The 20,406-nt window shown below is 45.0% G+C and overlaps 1 protein-coding gene across 2 annotated transcripts in view; it reads right to left on the reverse strand.

Moving 5' to 3' along the window:
• The window catches only part of Pdlim1 (PDZ and LIM domain 1), a 46,317-nt gene that overhangs the window by 23,552 nt on the left and 2,359 nt on the right, over nucleotides 1-20,406 (reverse strand). For both annotated transcript variants that reach the window (XM_038313169.2, XM_038313178.2), the window contains exons 2-3: nucleotides 3,253-3,404; nucleotides 1,240-1,324 (exon numbers count right to left, since the gene is read on the reverse strand). In XM_038313169.2, coding sequence (XP_038169097.1) covers nucleotides 1,240-1,324; nucleotides 3,253-3,404 — 237 coding nt within the window. The remainder of the gene's footprint in view (nucleotides 1-1,239; nucleotides 1,325-3,252; nucleotides 3,405-20,406) is intronic.

The following is a 20,406-nucleotide window of genomic DNA, read 5'->3' on the forward strand; positions in this document are numbered from 1 at the left end:
AGAAAAGAAAAATTCAATTTCAAAACTTCAATTGTTAAATATTTAATAATCACAAGCCTGGTTTGAAAATTTAAAAATATATATCAATTGGTGGGGTTTTGTTTGGTTTGTTTTTGCATGTGGAGTGTGTGCGCATGCACACACAGGCACACGCAAGCACACTCATGTGCAGGCACACTCATGCCTGCAAGTGTATGTGGAGGCTGGGGATTGATGTGTGATGTCTCCCTCAATCACGTCTCCACGTTTCAGACACAGTGAACCGGAAATGTGGCCGCCTGGTGGAACCGATGGAGCAGCTCGCAGGGATGGAGTTGCAGTTGGACACAGTCATGCTCAGCTGTGATACACGGGTGCTGGGAATTCAAACTCCAGTCCTTGTGCTTGTGCGAAAGCACTTAACCCAGAAACCGCTTCCTGAGGCCCCTCACTTATCAATAATCATTCACTTATCCAAGAGAGACTATACTTTGTTACGAGCAACATGGGGAATTTTACGAAGATGTTCTAAATATTTCTCTATTTTAAAACATACCCACACAGTGTAGATATTGTAGAAGATGCAACTAAGAGAAAAGTTAAAACACCTAGAAGCAGTTGTCTACTAAGAGATTTACTTTAAAATATGGGGTTTCAGGACAATCTACTGTTCCAGAAAATTCAACTTGACCAACAAACAATGTAGTGACTCCTTACTACATTTTTTTCAATATGAGACACAATCTATTTTAACTAATTTTAATGTCTTTCTTCAAGCTTTATTGTAACAAGTGAATAACAACAAATTTCCACCACGGACTCACAGGGAAAGAAAGGTTACTAGTAAACACTAGTGTTCTTTTTTCCCACTCTGCTCCAGGCCTAAACATCCTCACCACTGGATGTTTCTTTTGTATCTAAAATCTGTAAGAACAGACTTGGCGCTCTGATTCACTAGCGTCCTACCAACCCTGCGCGCAGAATGACTCTGCCCTCTTCTTTCATCGCCTGTCTTCCCGCTCCTAGCTTCCAGCCCAGGCCAGGCCAGGCCAGGCCCCTGCCCTGGGGTTTTCCAGTCCTTTCCTCTGGCAGTTCCCTTACGGGAAGAACTGAACTTGAGCCAGATCCGAGCAGAGACAGTGGAAGGCTCTCCCTGCCACTTGATCCCCAGACCTCCAGTGCAGGAAAAACAAGAGACTAGCTGAACAATGCCCAAGCAGGAAAGCGGCTGGCAGAGGAGGGGCAGAGATAAGCACTTACTTGGGGTTCCGACGCTAAATTCATCTTGTATGGATGCCGTTTCCCCTCCTCGCTCACTAGAGGAGACCAAATTTTCTGTTCAGACCTGCGAGAAATGAGCAAAGCTGTTGTTCCCTTCTATTTGGTTTTATTTCATTTTGCTTTGCAATGTTGGTGGTCAAACTCAACATCTTACACATGTCAAGCAAGGGCTCCAGCACTGAGCACCCTCCCCAGCCTGAAGCTGCTTGCTGTCTCGTTCATGTTAAATAAAGAATCCATTTCGACCTCTGTGTCTACAGGTTCTGCTTAGATTCAGTCAGATGTAGAGAGACAACCCTGCGCCGGTACTGAACATGTACAGATTTTCCCCTTGCCGTTATTCTCTAAATAATACGGTATAACAATCATGTGTGTAGCACTTACTTTGTATTAGATATCATAGGTAATCCAGGGATGACTTACAGAATGCAGGAAGACACACATAGAGTATGCACAATATTAAACTGCTTTGCACAGAAGAGACATGAGTACTCATGAATTTTGATATCTACAACAATTCTGGGCACTGACCTTCATGGATGCAAAGAAACAACTTTACATGCTAAAAGCAAATTAGTAAAACTTCCCCCTTTCCTTGACTTTTCCCCTCTGAACTTGTACCCAGCCTCTGTTTGTCAGTTAGATGATAGCCATATTGGACGGCTCCCACATACAGTCTGAAGGGATTTCCAAAGCTGCCTTCTGATCTAGTCTCAGCCTCCCTCGGTACAGTCTGGGAACTGACACAGCCACCAGACCCCTCTGAGTTGCTGGATCTGCCTCATCCTGCCACCTCCACTCAGGGTGGGACAGACTTCTACTGTATCTTGGCTCAGTGTTCTGAGCCTGAACCATATTGAGGATCTCTTTCTTTCTTCCTGCCAATCACACAACGGTCTTAGTCCAGTTTCTTCATCAGTACTGGGGCTTTTTCTCTCTTCATGGCGAAGAATATTTAAACCTTCTTCGTATTTGTCACAACAACCAGTGACAGACAATCAGACACACCTGCACAATTTGTTGGCAAGTGAACGAGAGAAAAAAAAATGAACCTACTAATAAACGCATGAATGACCTAAACATGAATTTGAGGGAGACGGACATGGGCTGAGATAGAACAAGAGACAAGAACAAAGCATCAATGTGCTTTTGAAAGAGTCAGAGTGAAACGGTTCACCTCCCACCAAGGAAGTAAAGCTCCGGAAGGAGCAAAATGGTCTGGCATTCCACATGGACTCTTGGTCTGTCCACTAACCGCATAGCACAAGTAGGAGGAAAAACGGTCACAAAATGTACCTTGCAGATGAGAACCTATGCAGAACTATACAAGCTAAGGTTAGTAAGCCATTAAATAAAACAGGTTCACACAGCAACAAGAACCTGAACCTGATCCAACAGGAACTAGGAAGCCACTAAAAGCTGAACCAATCACTTCTGACATCTTGGCTTCGTACAGCCACTTCCAAAACCAAGAGAAAGAAGAATGGAAATTCTACCCTAATTACAGCTTCCAAGGTGCTTTCCTCACCTGCCTGTTCAATGCCTGTGCACCTTTCTCGCCGTGCACCTGAAGTTACATTTGGCACTTTGTCTAACAGGCTGAGGTCCTTCCCTGCTGCTGTGATCTCACGACACAGCACCCACTATTCAAGATCCGACAGTATCCTACACTGAACCTCAGAGGTCCCCAGGAAGACATTTCAGTGCATTCTACCTTAACGGTGTTTTAGCTCATTTTACCTCCTCAGGATTTTCGTCAGTTGTATTAGATCAAGTGGAAATGTGGTAACTTAAGAGAAAGAGACCTAGATAATGAGACATCCCGTGAAAAATCATTAAACATGAAAAATCATTAAAGCCTTCCGGAGTGCTTTCATCGCGTATAGTACAGAGCAGCGGAAAACATCAGGGCTTCTGAGATGGGAGAGATAGATGTCGTCCACAAATAGCTTCCGGTCTACCAAACATGGACCGACACTTCCACAGCCTCACCTGGATACTGTGAGGGTCATGTTGTCTGTGCAGCCCTTGATTTTGTTCTGAGCTTCCAAGTGTGTCATATTGCTGGTATCTTCCCCATCGATGGCTGTGATTAAATCGCCAATACATAAATTAGCTATAGCAGCCTTGCTTCCGGGAGTGACCTGACAACAGAGGGGAGAGCACATTAGTTATTATTCGTCTTCAGGAAAGCCGATGAGTAAATACCATCAGGGTAAGTAGTCACTAGTAAAGATCAAAGCATGGAAAAAGGAAGGCTTGGCACGGTGGCACACACCTATAATCCCAGCTCCGGGGAACTTGAAGCAGGAGAAAATTGGAGGCTAGCCTGGGCTACGTAGTGAGTTTGAAGACAGTCTGGGATACATAACAAGACCCTGAAAAGAAAGAGAAAGAAAGAGCAGGGACAGAAGCGCTCAAGAAAGTTTGCTAAGACCATAATTTAACTAGCAACAATCCTTCACGTTTGTACAATCTGTTACCATTTACCAAGTCCTTTCCTGTATGTGACCTCATTGTCTCATTACAAGAACAACTTTGTGAAGCTGGGCGGTGGTGGCGCACGCCTTTAATCCCAGCACTCGGGAGGCAGAGGCAGGCGGATCTCTGTGAGCTCGAGACCAGCCTGGTCTACAAGAGCTAGTTCCAGGACAGGCTCTAAAGCTGCAGAGAAACCCTGTCTCAAAAAACCAAAAAAAAAAAAAAAAAAAAAAGAACAACTTTGTGAGAAAGGAGAACGAACACCAGAAACGGAAATAGAATGCTCTATGACCTAGGATCACCCAAATAGTACATTACTAGCCATAGAGCCAGCCCACTGCAGACTCAGACAGGGAGCCTCACTTAGTATTCTAACCTCAAAGCAAGTCACCAACACAGTTTTTTGTTTTGTTGTTTGTTTGTTTTGTGGTTGTTTTTTTTTATTGATTCTTTGTGGATTTCACACCATGCATCCCAATCCCACCTGTCTCCCTGTCCCCTCGCATCTGCCCCCTGCCCTTGCAACCTCCCCAAAACAAAACAAAATAAAATTTAAAAGAAAAACCAAAAACCAAACAAAACAAATAAACAGAAGAAGAGGAGGAAAAAGAATGATCTTACTGTGAAGCTGTAGTGTGGCCCACTGAGTCACACAGTTTACCCTTCAGTCCATACATCTTTACTTGTAAGTGTTCATTGCTACGAGTCATTGATTTGAGGCCTCTGGCTTCTGCTACACACTCGATAATGGGGCTCTCCCTGGGACTCCTCTTGGCTATCCTGTTTGTCCTGTGTCAGAGAACTTCTGCAGTTTTGGATCTGTAGGTTCACCCCCTTCACAAGCTCTAACAGTTCATGGATGAGGCGGATATCAGAGTGGAATAACTCATAGCCCTGGCTCTGGGCCTGGTTGGTAGCTGAGCTGGTCAGTCTGCCAGCTTTCTCTCATCCTCACGACCCAGGCAAGCTCTCCCGCTCTGCCCCAGCTAGCTCACCCCAGGCAGCCTGCAGCAAAGAGTGGGACCAGTTCTCCTGCTCTCAGGTCCTCAGGTCTGACTTCCCCACACTCACACCGCCAGAGCCAGCTCTACTCTTCTGCCCAGGCGAGGTGCAGGGCCAACTCTCCTGATTGCTATTGGGGCATGAGAGGGAAGGGGGTCTCTCTCCTGCTCTCACCTGTGTCCCTGCCAACAAGGTCAGCTCTAGTGTGTGGCCCAGACAACACATTTTTTAAACTCACACATTTAGAAAACATTGTGTACAGTAACTTCTATTTCTGTAGAGTCTTAGCATATGTCATGAACTATAAGCACAGACAAAACTGGAATTTCTCACAGTAACACATTTCAGCGGCATGTTAGTTTCTTTACAATTAGCTTGAGCTACTTTTACAATAAAAAAGCAAGCCATAAAGATAATTTTTAAATATGGTCGTGTGGGTTGGCACCAGGAAATCAGCTATGGTTAGGGTCCTTCCCCACAGGTGGCTGGTTTTCTACAAGCTGATGCTTCCAGGCCAATAGTTCCGAATGTGTAGACCTCAGGGGCCGGGGGGGACCAGTCAGTCACTGTCGCAGGTCCTTAAGTCCATCTGCCCACTGCAGATTCCCTGTGGACAGAGTAAATGTGCCCCACACAGACCTGCAATGGCTTTGCGAGTGGACACAGATGCTGATGTGACGAATGGCACCCACTCTGAAACAGCACTGGCCTCAGACGGACTGCTGTTAGATATTTTCTCACGCAGGATAAACCAAAATACCACTATCATCACACCAGGGCCAGTCCATGACTGTATGATATTAACAGGCCATTCTGGATGGGAACCCAGGGGCACAGTGGTACAGCTCCAGGCCCCTAGTGCCCAAAGGGCTCTGGCTTCCTCTTGGATACCCCATAGCTCCTGGGAGCTAATAGATGCTGGAAACCACAGGTTGTCTCCAGAAGCTGGGTCTTCAAAGTGCCAAATCAGGATAAGCCTAAGCCTCAGCTTTCCACAGCCGTGTTCCCAAATAGCCCTCACCAAACAGAAATCACAAGCCCTCATAGGGCTGCTGGTGTGGGGACCCTGCCATGGCCCACCCTTCGCTGGCACCCTAATCCCACAAAATGAAGGGGTTGAGTTAGCCCTTGAGGTCGCTTCTGGCTTGAGCATGTTCTGGCTTCACCAGAAAAAAAAAAAAAAAAAAAAAACTGGAATGTGAAGACGTGGAACCAGTACAGAACTCCTGACCTCCTAACCTTCCTCTCCCACTCTCCCGTCATGTGTTTACAGAGATCTCTCTCACCAAACAAGAGCTGTGCTCCAGGCAACCAGGGAGTGAGATGTCTGACACAGGCCTTCCTCCCTGTCAGCAGGAGGAAACTCACTCTGAGTGACTCAGTGTGGCCAGCCTGGCTGTTCTACCATATACAGTCTGCTTTTCCTAAAAGACAATGCAGAGTTTTGCTTTCTTGCTTTTGCTTGTTTGGTGTTTTTGGAGAATATCTGATGTAACCCAGGCTGGCCTCAAACTCGCTATGTAGCCATTGGCTCACTTTTTAACTCATCCAAGAATGCCTTTATTTGGGATTGGTAATGGCTCTAACCCGGCAAATTCTATCTCCAAGCACACTAGCTGGAAAACCAGGAGAATAATACCAGCCAAAGCCACTTATTTATAATAAAATATAACAGCATAAAAGAGCAGAGCAGCTCCCTTTAGGATGCCCCAAAACCCTCTAGCAAGGCCCCCCTCAAACTACCCCCACTAAGCTCTAGCTTCCTCCTCCCTAGGTATTCTTAACTCTGCCTGACTGACTTTCTCATCTTTTAAGTCTCTACTTAAATCACCCTTCTGAGTGTTCCCTGAGCGCCAGTGTATGGCACCTATCACATGACAGTAGGAGTTCAAAATAAATAATGAGTGATTTGAATGAAAATGCCCACTGTGGTTAAAGATGTTATCAAGAGCTGGGGAGATTATCCACTGGGTAAGAGGTCTTTTGGTGTAAACACGAGCGAGCGAGAACTTGAACTCAGGGCCCCCAAACCCATGTAAAAGCTGGGTGTGTCCACACCCCATAACCCAAAGCTCAGACAGTGGGAGAGAGAGGAGGATTGCTGAGGCTTTCAGGAAGCCAGCTAACTAGAACTGGTGAGCTCCAGGTTCAGTAAGAGACCTTGTCTCTCAGGGCTCAGGGAACTACGTGGAAGAGCAGGTGGAAGATCCTAAGAACCAAAGGGCATGGGTGCTACCAAGGAAACTGTCTTCCAGACACAACAGAGGTGTTATCAGGCCTGTACAGGTTCCAACCAGACAGTCCAACTGTCCTTAACCAGAAGCTATCTCCAATTAACAAGGGTTCACAAAGAAAAGTCAGCGTTGCCAAGGGAGTCACCGGGTATACAAATCACACTTAAAGGCCAACCCCATGTCCAACAGCAGATGCCAACTCAAAATGAACTCAAAGGTATTTTTGGACTTGTGTTTTGTTTTGTTTTTTGTTGGCTTTTTTTGTTTGTTTGTTTTTGTCTCGTATTGCTTTGTTTGGGCATTTATTTCTTAACCTTACTGGCCTCTTGCTTGTATTTTATGGTTTTCAGTTTTGAGTTTTTATGGTGTACGTGTGTGTGTGTGTGTGTGTGTGTGTGTGTGTGCATTTCTCCTGCTCTTGGTTTCTTTTTTGTTTGTTTATTTTCTTTGTTTGTCTTTTTATTTGTCTGGTTTTTTTGAGAGAGAAAGATGCAGAATGGGAAGGGTAGAGAGTTGGAGAGTCTGGGAGAGAGGAGAGAGGGGAAACAGTGATCAGAATATAAAAAACTTTATTCTAAATTTAAAAAGAAGAGAAAGAGTCTGTCTGAAGGGGATGAGGTGGAGAGGGATGAGCAAGGCACTGACTACCGCTGTACCCACATGGCCACACACTATTTTACTATTTGAAAGGAATATTTCAAAATAATCAACATTTTTTTTAAAATCAAGTAACCATTTCCCTTAAAATGACTATCCTGAACTGAAAATAAAAGGTTTTTTTTTAATGCTTTATGTTCAGTTGCTAAGAAGTCTGGAATTTCCAGCATTTGGTTCAAACTGTTTAGTAGGAGTGGCGTTTCTGCAGAGAACATCCCAACAGGCCCCAGACAAGCTAAAACCAGTCCTAGGAGCTCCACACCTGAGTAATTTGGACCTAGCCAGCCTATCCTTCAATCCGATTTTCTTTTCTTTGCCAAAGGAAAGTTTTAAAAATTACAAGAAAAGACGAGCAGCTCTGACTCTGATGGAATACTGTTCTTTTATGAGCCATCTCTTTTTTTTTAAAGGGTTGGGGCTGGGGATAGATACAGTGCAAAAGGTAGGCTGCTTACCTGGCGAGTACAAAACCCTAGGACTGATTCCCAACACCACATAAACTGGACTTGCTATCACTTGGGAGGAGGAAACAAGAAGATCAGAAAATCAAAGTTATCTTTGGCTACACAGTATGTTGAAGCCAATTTAGGCTACATGAGACCGTGTCTCAAAAAAAAAAAAAAAAAATGGGAGGCTAGTAGATCAAATAAGTCACAGAACTTACCTTTACAAAGCCTATTCAAACCATATATTTAAATTAAAAATAAGGAGCTCACATAGATGAGATGAGCAAGAATATATTAGACAACATTTTAGAAACAGGACCAGAGAGAACCTGCGAGTGGTTCAGACTCACATAGCTAAAGGCTTATGCCTAGTTTCAACACAGGAACCCTTGTAAATTCTACCCTTTTTTGCTTCAGTGCAATACCATAGCAGAGACTGTAAGCCCACTGTCAGAGCTGAAAAGAAGCCCAGAATCTAAGGAGGTGTATTTGCCAGGGCCTTCTATACAAAGAACGAGAGTGCCACAAAACCCTGTTGGCCAGGTGCCTCCCAGGCATGAGACAACAGCTCCCCTGCTCTGTACTGAGTTGGGGCCCAGAGCCCCACCCATTATCAGACATACCAATTATAAGACAGAATAGAGCAGGGCTGCATGGGAGAAGACCTGGGTCCTGCTGCTGGAGGATTCCTGTCCTGAGTGGAGGACTCTTTACCACACACTTACTCCACCACAGCGAGCTTCAATTCTAACAGTAGCCACAGTTAATGAGTGCGTATTACATGCCAAGTGCAATCTAAGTGGTTAGTAAGGCTTGGCTTATGATCCTTTCATGGTGCTATCAGGCAGGCAAAGTCGCTTGCATCACTGAAGATGAGGAAATGGAGGAACAAGGGTTAAGCAGCTTGCTCAAGGTGACTCAGCAGGTGAGTAGCAAGCCAGGGCAGGCTCCAGGGTCCGCTACCCCACAATGTCTAGCCTAATTTCTTAGAAGCAGCCATCAAATTCCATCAGAACCAGCTCATGGTGGAGTCAGCTTCAATTTCTAAAAAAAACCCGAAATCCTATACTTCCCTCCAGAAACCCAAATCCTTTAGTTAAGTGGACATGCCCCAAATTCCCTCAGTCCGGTCTTTCCGCTAGAGATCATGCACCTAGAGCATGCAACCCTTGCCATAAGAACTAGTATGGCTTAGGTGCAGAATTTCTATTAGGGAAAGAATGCTCTTCTGGTTTCTGTAGCAGTCACTCAAGTTGAGCTCATCCTAGGGCCCGCCCCCAGCCCCAGATGGCCACTCCCTACCTGGAGGCCACCACTCCCCACAGAATCTACACTTTACTCCATAAAAGGGGCCTTCAAACTCTGCTAAGATTTTAACTTCAGTTGAAGTAATGCAAACGGGAACTGTGGTGTAGCTCTCTACTCCTTCTATGAGGCACGTTCACAGAGCCAGCAGCGGCTTAACACCGACCATAAGGAAGAGTTAACCCCCTCCTTGGCACGCCTCATCCTCCCCCACGCTTCCTTTCTCACTCCCTCACTCCCTCACTCATCGCTCATCCCCATGCATATTCTGAACAACATCGCGGCTTGTAGGTTAAGATACAACTTCCCAGAGGCAGGGACCAGGACTTGATATGCCGCCGTTGGGATTTAGTGCCTCCCTGTGCCTCACTCTTCAGTGTGCCTGACTTGGGAGGCTGCTGTGAGGGTTGCTGAGATGACTCAGAACAGAGCAAGCGCCCAGAATTCAAAAAATGTGGAGCTCTTCGTGGTGAACTCCGGAAACCACATGCTATGAAAAGGGCCACCAAGGAGCTCACGGTCCCTGGAGAGACAGGCCAAAGATAAATGTTGTGCTCTGAGGTACAGTGCAACCCAATTGCTAACAATGGGGGCTGGAGAGACGGCTCAGTGGTTAAGGGTGCTTACTGAACAGCCATGAAGATGGGAGTTTTGGATGCCAGCACCTGTGTTACAAGATTGATGTGGTCTTGCTGCGAACCTGCAACCCCAGCACTGTGGAGAGGAGAGGGGGTGTAGAGGCAGAAGGATTGCTGGCGCTTGCTGGCTGGCGTCCTGGGATGGGGAGGCATAAGCTCCAGGTTCAAGGAGAGACCCTGCCTCAAAGGAATAAGGTTAGAAGATACCTGATGCCTTCCTCTGCCCTTGTACCTGCACATCCATGTGTACACACACACATGTACTCACACACACACACACACACATACATATATACACTAACACACACACATACACATATGGTTACAGAAATGACTCCCAAAAGGTGGTGCTGTTTAAAACCATGAAGCCACAAAAGGGGATGTGAAAGAGCAGGCCAAGTCTCAAGAACGCTCTGTGGACTGCGCAGGTGAAACCCAGGGAGCAAAGGGAGGGGAAGAGGATATGAGACTGGAGATACAGAGAGCAGGCTATGAGAGCCCTGTATTTTATCTGGAAACAACAATGAAATTCCCACATAGTATTCACTGTGCTCCGTTACTACGAAGAGACAACCAGACACCATTAGCTGTGCTGAGGGTCAGATGACCTCACCGCACGGATACTTTCTGATTTAGTTAGGGTTACTATTGCTGCGAGGAAACACCATGACTGAAAAAGCAACTTGGGGAGGAAAGGGTTTTATTTGGCTTATACTTCCCCATTGTAGTCCATCACTAAAGGAAGCTAGGACAGGAACTCAGACAGGGCAGGAACCTGGAGACAGAAGCTGAAACAGAGCCCATCGAGGGGCTTATTGGATTGTTCCCCATGGCTTGCTCAGCCTGCTCTTAATGAACTCAGCACTACCATCCCTGAGATGGCACCACCTACAGTGGGTTGGGCCCTCTCCCCATCAATCACTAATTAAGAAAATGCACTACAGGCTTGCCAGAAGCCCAGTCTTATGGAGGCATTTTCTTAATTGAGGTTCTCTCTTCTCAGATGACTTTAGCTTGTGTCAAGTTGACATGAAGGTAGCCTGCATACTTTATAATGACAATTCAAACTGGACCCATTCCAGGGGTCACTCACTCAACCCCTAACTCAGCCATTCCTTTAGTGCAGTGGTTCTTAACCTGTGGGTAGCAACACGTTTGGGATCGCTGGTCAGATATCCTGCATATCAGATATTTACATTATAACTCATAACAGTAGTAAAATTACAGTTATGGAGTAGCAACTAAATACTTTTATGGTTGGGGGTCACCACAACACAAGAAACTGTGCTAAAGGGTCCCAGCATTGGGAAGGTTGAGAACCACTGTCTTAAGTGGATCTTTGGAAGGTCCTACCTAAAACCCACATTCACCTACTGGCTTTAACTTTCTACAATTGAAATTGAAAGCTGAGCCCATCAAGTGAATCTGGTCCACAATCAAGACTGCTTTGTATTAGTTTTAAAATTTAAATCACATACTGATAAATGTACCTAAGCCCATAGGTTCTAACTAAGCTTGAGGAAAATCTGGCAATTCTGGGCTTAGTTTTCCTTATGGCAACAATCAGCACCAACTGAGGAAACTCGGTCCCTCTAAATGTGAAACACACCACCCACTTAGCCACAAGCCCCATCGTGCTCTAACTGCCCAGCACAGAACCCAGTTACCAGCACCAGTTGTCATCAGTCCTGCGGAGATTTGTCTTACCAGCCTCTGGTTGCTACAAATGAGTTTGGGATTGAAGGCTGTTGAAGGCTAAGCCCTTCTTATAATAGGTTGAGGTGGGACTTCACGGTGATGAAGCCCTGGGTTCAATGCCCAGCACCAAAGAAAAGAAATACTTCCTAGATAGGATTACCAGACACCTTTGTTTACCCAGGTCAGTAACCTATTTCCTCTTAAGCATTGAAAGCACCCCCCCATCCTGTTCTCAAGTGTTCCACCCACCCTGGAGTGACGGGGCACACCTACAATTCCAACACTCATGACACCATATTAAAATTGAAAGGCATTCTGGGCTCCATCAGGAATTCAAGGCCAGTCTAGGCCACCAAGGAAGACCTTGTAACAAGAGAAGGAAGAAAAATGATAGTTCCCTACTGGATGATGAACTAATTGCTGCCCTATGATAGGTTTCAGAGTTTCAAGAAAGCATTTGTCAGTTGTTTTATATATTCTGAGAAGTTGATTTTTCCCCCCTCTTCCCTTTGAAGAAAAAAAAATCCTCTCTATTCAAACAATTTTCTAACTTTCCCTTTGGTTAGTACAAGTCAGTTTCTTCAGTGTTACAGAACACCACTCACCTTGCTGCTTGGAGCTGGCTACTAAACCTGGGGCCAGAAATCAACTCAGCTCACCACCAGCTCAGAACTGTATTTGCAAGGATGTGGTATTGATTTCCAACTTCTTAGGTACCAGATACCCTTGGGAGGGGGGTTGTAAATTATACAAAGAGCCCTACTCCATCTCAAATTAATAAAGAATGATCCAGGAAGATTCATGCATTCATTCATTTTATTTTATTTTGTCCTGGGGGCCAAACCCAGGGTCTCTGGCATGTTAAGCATACATTCTTACTACTAGGTTACACCCTCAGCCCCTAATATCTGCTTTTTCTACTTCCTAGCAAAGCCTAATTGATGTTCATTGGGTTTGGAAACTTCAAGGGGGATGTTGACTATTTCTTTCCCCAATACTTTCTTCCTGAATGAAGTTAAATTACTGGACAAACAATAAACATTTAAACCTAAAAGTCCAGCTTCTCGAGAAATATCCTGAAGGACTTACACTCCTGTACATAAATGGCCCTCTGAAGAGACTTCCGTTAGAATAGACTCACTTTCTCTCCTCTCTCTCTCTCTCTCTCTCTCTCTCTCTCTCTCTCTCTCTCTCTCTCTCTCTCTTTCTCTCTCATTAAAACAGAAGGCAAGAAGGAAAGAAGGGAGGAAAGGAAGGAGGGAGGGACAGAAGAAGAGTGGGCAGAGGGAGAGAGGGAGAAGGGAGGGAGGGAAGGAGGGAATGGGGTAAGGAAGGAGAGAGAAAACAGCCCTATCAATGCTGATTAATTAACCTCTGAAAAGGAACTAAAGTCGAGTATTATAAAAGGCATGTCAGCCCAGAAGTCTAACACACTCAACATGGTTCCCATTTTGCCCTGGCCAGAAAACTCACAGCTAAACTCAGTGTTCAATTACAGAAACCAACTGATTTAACATTCCTGAAACACTGCTGCTTCTGCTTCTGTGTTCCAAATATTTCGTTAAATCTTAAGTATGTCCTTGTGTTTTAAATATCATTATTATGTGCTTTTGGAGTTGTAGATTCCCTGAAGTCCATGCAGAACAAAGTGAGAAAGGAAGCATCAATAATCATACATGTCCTGGTAGTACCAACGAAACATGAAATTCAAGTTCCATTGCAATGGCGTGTAGACCTTGAAGCCCAGTCTCTTGATCTAATGGCCATGTCAGGGGTTTTAGGCATAAATTTGACAGTCTAAACAGGGGGTGGGGCAACACGGAAGCAGCCTGGCTGCCACACTAAGTGATGAATGTGAACTCCTCCCTGGGGCTCTCTTGGCTTGCAGGTTGTGGGTGCAGGCTGCCACCCAGACCCTGAAGCCACATCAAAGTCGCAAACGCTGAATGAGGATACAGAGGTTGGCCTGGAACAATGCAGCTTCAGAATGTTCTTGGTTAGTCTATAACCACTTTCTCCAGGAAATGAGGCAATTAAGTAGGCTGGGCGCTTGTAGATGAGCCGTGCCCTCACCCAGCTTCCTTCACTCACAGTGCAAAATAGAGTTGTCAGTCCGCAGAGGCAGGAGTTCAGAGAGACTCGCTGCTTTCTTGGTCTGAGCAATCACCGTCCTGAAGACAGGAAGTGAAAGGAGCTGCCAATAAAGAGACTACCCTAACTTCTCAGTGAGCGACGTCAATTTGAGAGCGTCCAAAAGCCTACAATGACTGTGCATGCTTTAAAGCCGACCTAACCACCGCCACCCACGACCAAAATCTGACGTTCACTTTTTTTTTTTTTTTTTTTTTTGGTTTTTCGAGACAGGGTTTCTCTGTGGCTTTGGAGCCTGTCCTGGAACTAGCTCTTGTAGACCAGGCTGGTCTCGAACTCACAGAGACCCGCCTGCCTCTGCCTCCCGAGTGCTGGGATTAAAGGCGTGCGCCACCACCGCCCGGCACCTGACGTTCACTTTTGCAGGCTATTCTGGCCGCTTCTGTTCCTTCTCTGATCAAATGAAATTGGCAACAGGATCAATCTCATTAGCTTGTTGGAAAGGCGTTCTTAAAGTGTTCTAAACGGTATCAGGGCTGGAGAGATGGCTCATGGATTAAGGGTGGATACTGGTCCTACAGAGGACCAGTATATAGTTCCCAGCACCCGTGATACACAGCTCACTGCTGCTTCTGACTCCAGCAATATGGGGATCCAACACCCTCTTCTGGACTCTGTGGATACTTGCACTCACCCATACTTATACCCCCTCCATACACACATACATACACATAATTAAAAATAGAATAAATCTTTGTGGCTGAAGAGATAGCTCAGTGGTTAACAGCACTGGGTACTCTTCCAGAGGACCATAGTTCAATTCCTAGCACCACATGGCAGTTCACAAGCATCTGTAACTCCAGTCCCAGGGGATTCAGGGGCACCAGACATACACAAAAAATGCATAGATATACATGCAGGCAAAATACCATTCACACAAAATTAAAAAAAAATTGAAAGAAAAAACTTTTAATTACAAAAAAAAGGTAGCTACCATTAACCCCTTCTTTAATGGTAAGCTGCATCCCGATGCCTGCTACGGGTTATCCAGAGCACTGAGCACCCAGCAGGCACCACCCACCTTCACAATTACCTCTGGAGGTAAATACTGTTATTCCCACTTCTCAAACAGCTGCTGAGCTTTCAGGAGCTGGCCTGCCTGCCCCCACCACCCCTGGACATATAAGTAACAACTGGGCAAGACAGGATTTAAACCTACACTCAGATGAAGCCAAAAAATGCATTTCCCCAGGATACCGAGCTACCTTTGATTCTTCATGTGTTGTAACAAAATTATGACAGAAAATACAGAACAATGACATCTACATGATCCACCACGATACAGCAACTGACTCTGAAAATGTAACTTACAAGAGAAACAGGCTGGAAAGTTTTAGAACCAGACTTTAACAGCGATTGGTCCGTGAAGTACAGCTGGGAAGGGCTTTTTCCTTTGCCTTCCCTTACTTTCCCCTTTGACCTTCTGTTGTGGGGGATTTGGGGTTGTTTCTTTGCTTTTCTTCAGACAGGACTTCACACTTATATCTTGGGCTGGATTAGTACTTACTGTGTAGCTCAAGGTTTTGGACATGTATCAACCTTGCCTCAGCCTCCTGAGACTCCATGCCTGGCTTCTTCATCATTTATGACAACCACATGTAAACCTACTAAGTGTACCCTACACACAGACAAGAACACAAACTGTCACCTAATGCCTGGTGAATTCTCCCCTCCTCCCCCAAAAAATGTACTGACGGACGCAGCACCCCATAAAAAAACTGAATGTGAATTTCCAAACCTCCTTTGTCACAAACCTTTTGACAAAGATTAGCCCTAATTCTGGCATCTAAGACTCTAGGTTAATTTTGAACCCTTACTTGCTGAGCCATCTGGCCAGCCCTGCTGTGGGGTTTTATGTCTGTGATTCAATCACTATGTGCCTACACATTATGGTTGTTGATAGTCATCTGGATTATTTAAAATTTAGGACTACTGGGGCAAGGGAGAGGCTCAGTAGTTAAGAGCACTTGCTGCTCTTGCAGAGGACCCAAGCTCAGTTCAATGCCCTTTTCTGAACTCAATGGACACCAGGCATGCACACGTGGCACAGAGGTGCATGCAGGAAAAACCCTCACACACAAAGAAAAAGTAAATCTGATTTTTTTTAATTCAAGGCTATTGGAAAATTTGCCATAGTTAAATTCCCAAGCAAGGAGTTATTTGTATTAATTATCCGGCTAAAATTGTAAGATCATAGTAAGTATTTTAGCTTTAGAAGTAGGAGTACTTCTATAATACTTTTAATAATGCAAATCATCTCTGTACTGTGTGCATTTAGGCATTTGTATCTTATATAAGTCATATCTATGTCCTTATATAGCTAATTGATTTGATATGACGTCTATAATAATGACACTCCGAAGCACTCTTCACCAAGTCAGTGTGTTGTTTCTCATGCATATGAAGGGAATGTGCTGTACAGAACAGTCCTTGTGACTACTGAGTGTCCACTCCACCCACCATGAGGCTAAAAATAGAATAACAATCATAAAGGTACTGGAGCCATACAGAAATTACTAACACTTTGCCTCTGGTGTTTGTAAGTTGTCTTAGACATTGTTCCATTGCTGTGAAGAGACAGCATGACCAGGGCAACTCTCAAAGGAAGCACTTAATTGGGGGCTGGCTTACAGTTTCAGAGGTATAGTCTGGCATGGTGGGACTCATGGTACTGGAGCAATACTGAGAGCTATATCCTATCATGCAAAGCAGAGAGAGACAGACAGAAACAGAGACAGAGAGAAACAGAGACACTGGGAGCCTGCACAGGTTTTTGAAACTTGCAAGTCCATTCTCCAACAAGACCACACCCCCTAATCATTCTTAAATAGTGCCAGTCCCTGGTGACTAAGCATTCAAATATATAAGCCTATGGGGGCCATTCTTATTCAAACCGCCACGCAGATATACTGCATTTTGAACTTGGCTCAACTGACACAGGTGCATCTGGTCGTGTTCATTTGCCATAAACTGTCCCCCAGAGCCCCTGTGAGCACCCCAACAAGTCTTTCTCTAATCAGTCCTTAACTCCTCTGTTCTTCCAGTCTTGGTGTGTACAGCGTTTAGGACCCCAGAACTAACAATACGTCTCCCAGGTGAGGCCTCAGGCCTTTCTGAAGGGTCAAGGAGGGGCCATGCTCCTTCCCAGGGTGCTCTGAGCTCAAGCTCACTGGCAACAACACCGGCATCCCAGCCAATCCTCACAGATGCAAAAGGCTCTCGGGTAAGAAGCCCAAGAGGGTCCTACTTTTTGCACTGAGACTTGGACCAACACGAGGCTTCCCTGGAGTTCCACACAGAGAAACACTGTTGGCAATACAATACTCATTCCCATGGCCTATCAGGATGCAGAACAGTGTCTGAAGCTACCTGCTGGCAGCCTCTGGTCCTGTACCCACTTTGATCACAGGGTGCAGATTGGATGGAAGACGGATGCAAGTACATGATTAGCAGAGTATAACATATTAACAGTTATTAAAATGTCTGACTTGGAGCTGGCAGGGTCACTTGTTGCTGTGTGCCACAGGCAAGCGATATCTCCACCTTCAGTGTCCTTACCTGAAAATGAGGGCCTTCAATGTACCTACCTCACAAGGAATTCACTAAATACTTAGAGTAGGGTCTTTCATATAAAAAGGACTACCAGATATGTTTTAAGTACTCTGATTACTGCAAGCAGATAAAAGAAATATTTCTCATATGAATCTTTTCTGTGTATATAACAGGTATGTTTTGATGATTAGGGATACAAGTCCATCTGAAAATATTCCTGAAGTTATAGTACATTTTCTCAAACAGTTTACAGTTGAAGGCACAAGTAACTCTATGAGAGATGCTGGGCTCTATTATTCAAAGGGTACAAATGCAACTTATTTGCTCGTTAACCATAATTTTTTTTAACTTTATCCCCTGTCCACCTGGTGTGTGTGTGTGTGTGCTGGTGTCCCATGAGGCTAGAAGAGTGTGTTCCCCTGGAGCTGGAGTTAAATGTAATTGTGAGACACCTGACACGGATGCTGGGAACCGAACTCTGGTCCTCTGAAAGAGCCGCAAGCACTTTTAACCACTGAGCCATCTATCATCTTATATATTTTACAAAGAAGGAACACAGGGTCACAGGGTCACCTACTGAGCTGCCTAGGACAAGAGCTCAGCTTGAATCCCCACACTGAACACAGTACCAGGTCCCATCTTTTCAGCATCTCAGTCCCCTCTGCCACCAAGACCCATTAGAAATAAACCGTGCTTTTTTAAAGTCAATTTTATAACATAGGCACTTTGTTCATTTATAACCAATCACTCTGTTACAAGGAAGGAAGTTAATAAGCAAATGAGCCAATTTTTTTTTAAAAGTATGTCCATGAAAACAAATTACCTAACCTGCAGGCTCTTGGACTTCCCCGTGAACACAAAGATACCTGCCTTGCTGTCCCCCACATAACATCAGCAAGTCACGGCCTGGAGGAAAGAAGGCAGCTTGGGAGGCAGCCTTAGCTGGGTCCTGACACAGCAACCACTGGGTGCCTTTCCCAGTCCTGATCAGCCCAGGACGGTACCACCCAAGATGCAATATCTGAAAGCTATTCTCCCTGCTTCATTCCTCATCCAAATTAACCAGCATGGAGCTCAGTTGTTAAGAGCATTTATTGCTCTTGCAGAGGACCTGGGTTGGATTCCCAGTACCCACATGGCAGCTCATAACCATCTGTAACTCCAGTTCCAGGGGATCCAAACCCTCTTCTGACATTCATGAGTACAAGGCACACACATAGTTCACATATAGACAAAACACCTATACAATAAAATAAATTGAAATTAATTAATTAAAATTTAAAGAGCAAACAGAACCTAATTTTGAAAAGAAAATCAACCTCCGTGGTCAGTATCCTAGAGGTTTGGGAAGGAAGGCTCATGTTTCCACCTCAGGTGATGTTCTCGGATTCCTCTGCCTCCCTTCCTCCTAGGTCAACCTCCATCAGCTGGAAAGGCCAATGCTTCTGGGGGTGATTTAGGGCATAGGACGCATGCAGGCATGCAGCAAATGTCCTTTAATGCACACAGGGAAGTGTTACGCTGGTCTTCCTTTTTATCACCTGACTGACGAGCCCTGCTCTTCCAACCTTTATGACACAGCGTAAAACTCTACTTGAATCTAGAAATAACCCTCTTGAAAATTAGAAAAGGCCTTCTGGCTACAGAGTAACCATTATTAAGCACCCCCTTGGGGTCCTTGGGCAAAGGACACAAGCACTTAGTATAAAACCACAGGCTCTCAGCAAAGGGTTCCCCCAGTACTCAAGGGGGAAATAAGTGGCAACTCCAACTAAGAGCATCCCCTTATCACTGGCCCCTCCCCTTCCTGTGTTTTTTCAGTTGTCAGCACAGTGGCAAGTAATTTCAGCATGGGTGTGGATTCTCTGAAGGTTTCCCTTGAAAGCTACCAGAGGAAATATGAAATAATATAGAGGAGGGAACACACACACACACACACACACACACACACACACAGTGTGGGGGAGCCACAGGCTTGGAACAGGAACCAAAAGAAAAAGATTTCAGAGAGCAGTTAAATACTATGTGGCTTCAGTAGCAGGGAGTCAAAGGTGAGCCTTAAATGAGATAATAGATAGAAAAAAACTAGTGTATAGCCACTTATAGTGAGAAATTTGGGCTGTGATAATTAAATTCCTCACAGAAACATAGATGAAAGCACAAAGGTGTAATAGAAGACACACACACAAATACGTATAAAATACTCTATATAAGTCTATTTAAAAATAGGCAAAATTCAGCATCTAGGGTATAGGATGCCCAGTTAGTAAATATGAAGAAAAGCACAGAGTAATTACTGAATGTCAGGACAGGGCTACATCACCGAGAACCTATGTGCCACCAACACTGGAGATCCTGATCAGGGTGTGGCTGTACAGGTGTTCATTCTATAGTCAGGGGAATGCAGCTAGAAAAAAGAAGTATCTCCAGTACACACAAGTATGAGCTCTATCCGGCTTCATCAGTTTAGCAAAAGACGGGAGCCAATACCAGAATAATTCATGCAAGAGAAAGCAAACATAGTTATTTAAGTAAGAGGCACTCCTCTCCCTGCCTAATTTTATGGTTTGCTTTGGTATGGAGACTTCAAGTCTACTTACACAAAAACACACTAGCAAACTGTATCTGCCCAGGATACTAAATGTAGCACACACCAGCCAGAAGGTGGGCAGAGCTAACCAATGCTCACACCTCGCCTTCATTCACTGTTTACAGAGCACTCTACGTTCTTCACCTGGTAGCCAAGGGCTGCTGTTACCCCACTGCAGTGATAAATATAAACTCTGGGTGCTCACCTTAGGTACCACTTGGATAAGAACTAGACGCCAGGCCAGCACCAGATCCCAGGCCACACAGGCTGCGTTCACGTCCTGACAATCACTTTCTCATTCCCAAGAGCGGAACAGGGGCGATGTCAGGATGAAGAAACAAGTGACTTATAGCCATTGTCACAATGGCAATGCCACTGCGCCATTTTCACTT

The sequence above is a fragment of the Arvicola amphibius genome, chromosome 1, assembly GCF_903992535.2.
Source record: "Arvicola amphibius chromosome 1, mArvAmp1.2, whole genome shotgun sequence".
Classification (NCBI taxonomy): Eukaryota; Metazoa; Chordata; class Mammalia; order Rodentia; family Cricetidae; genus Arvicola; species Arvicola amphibius.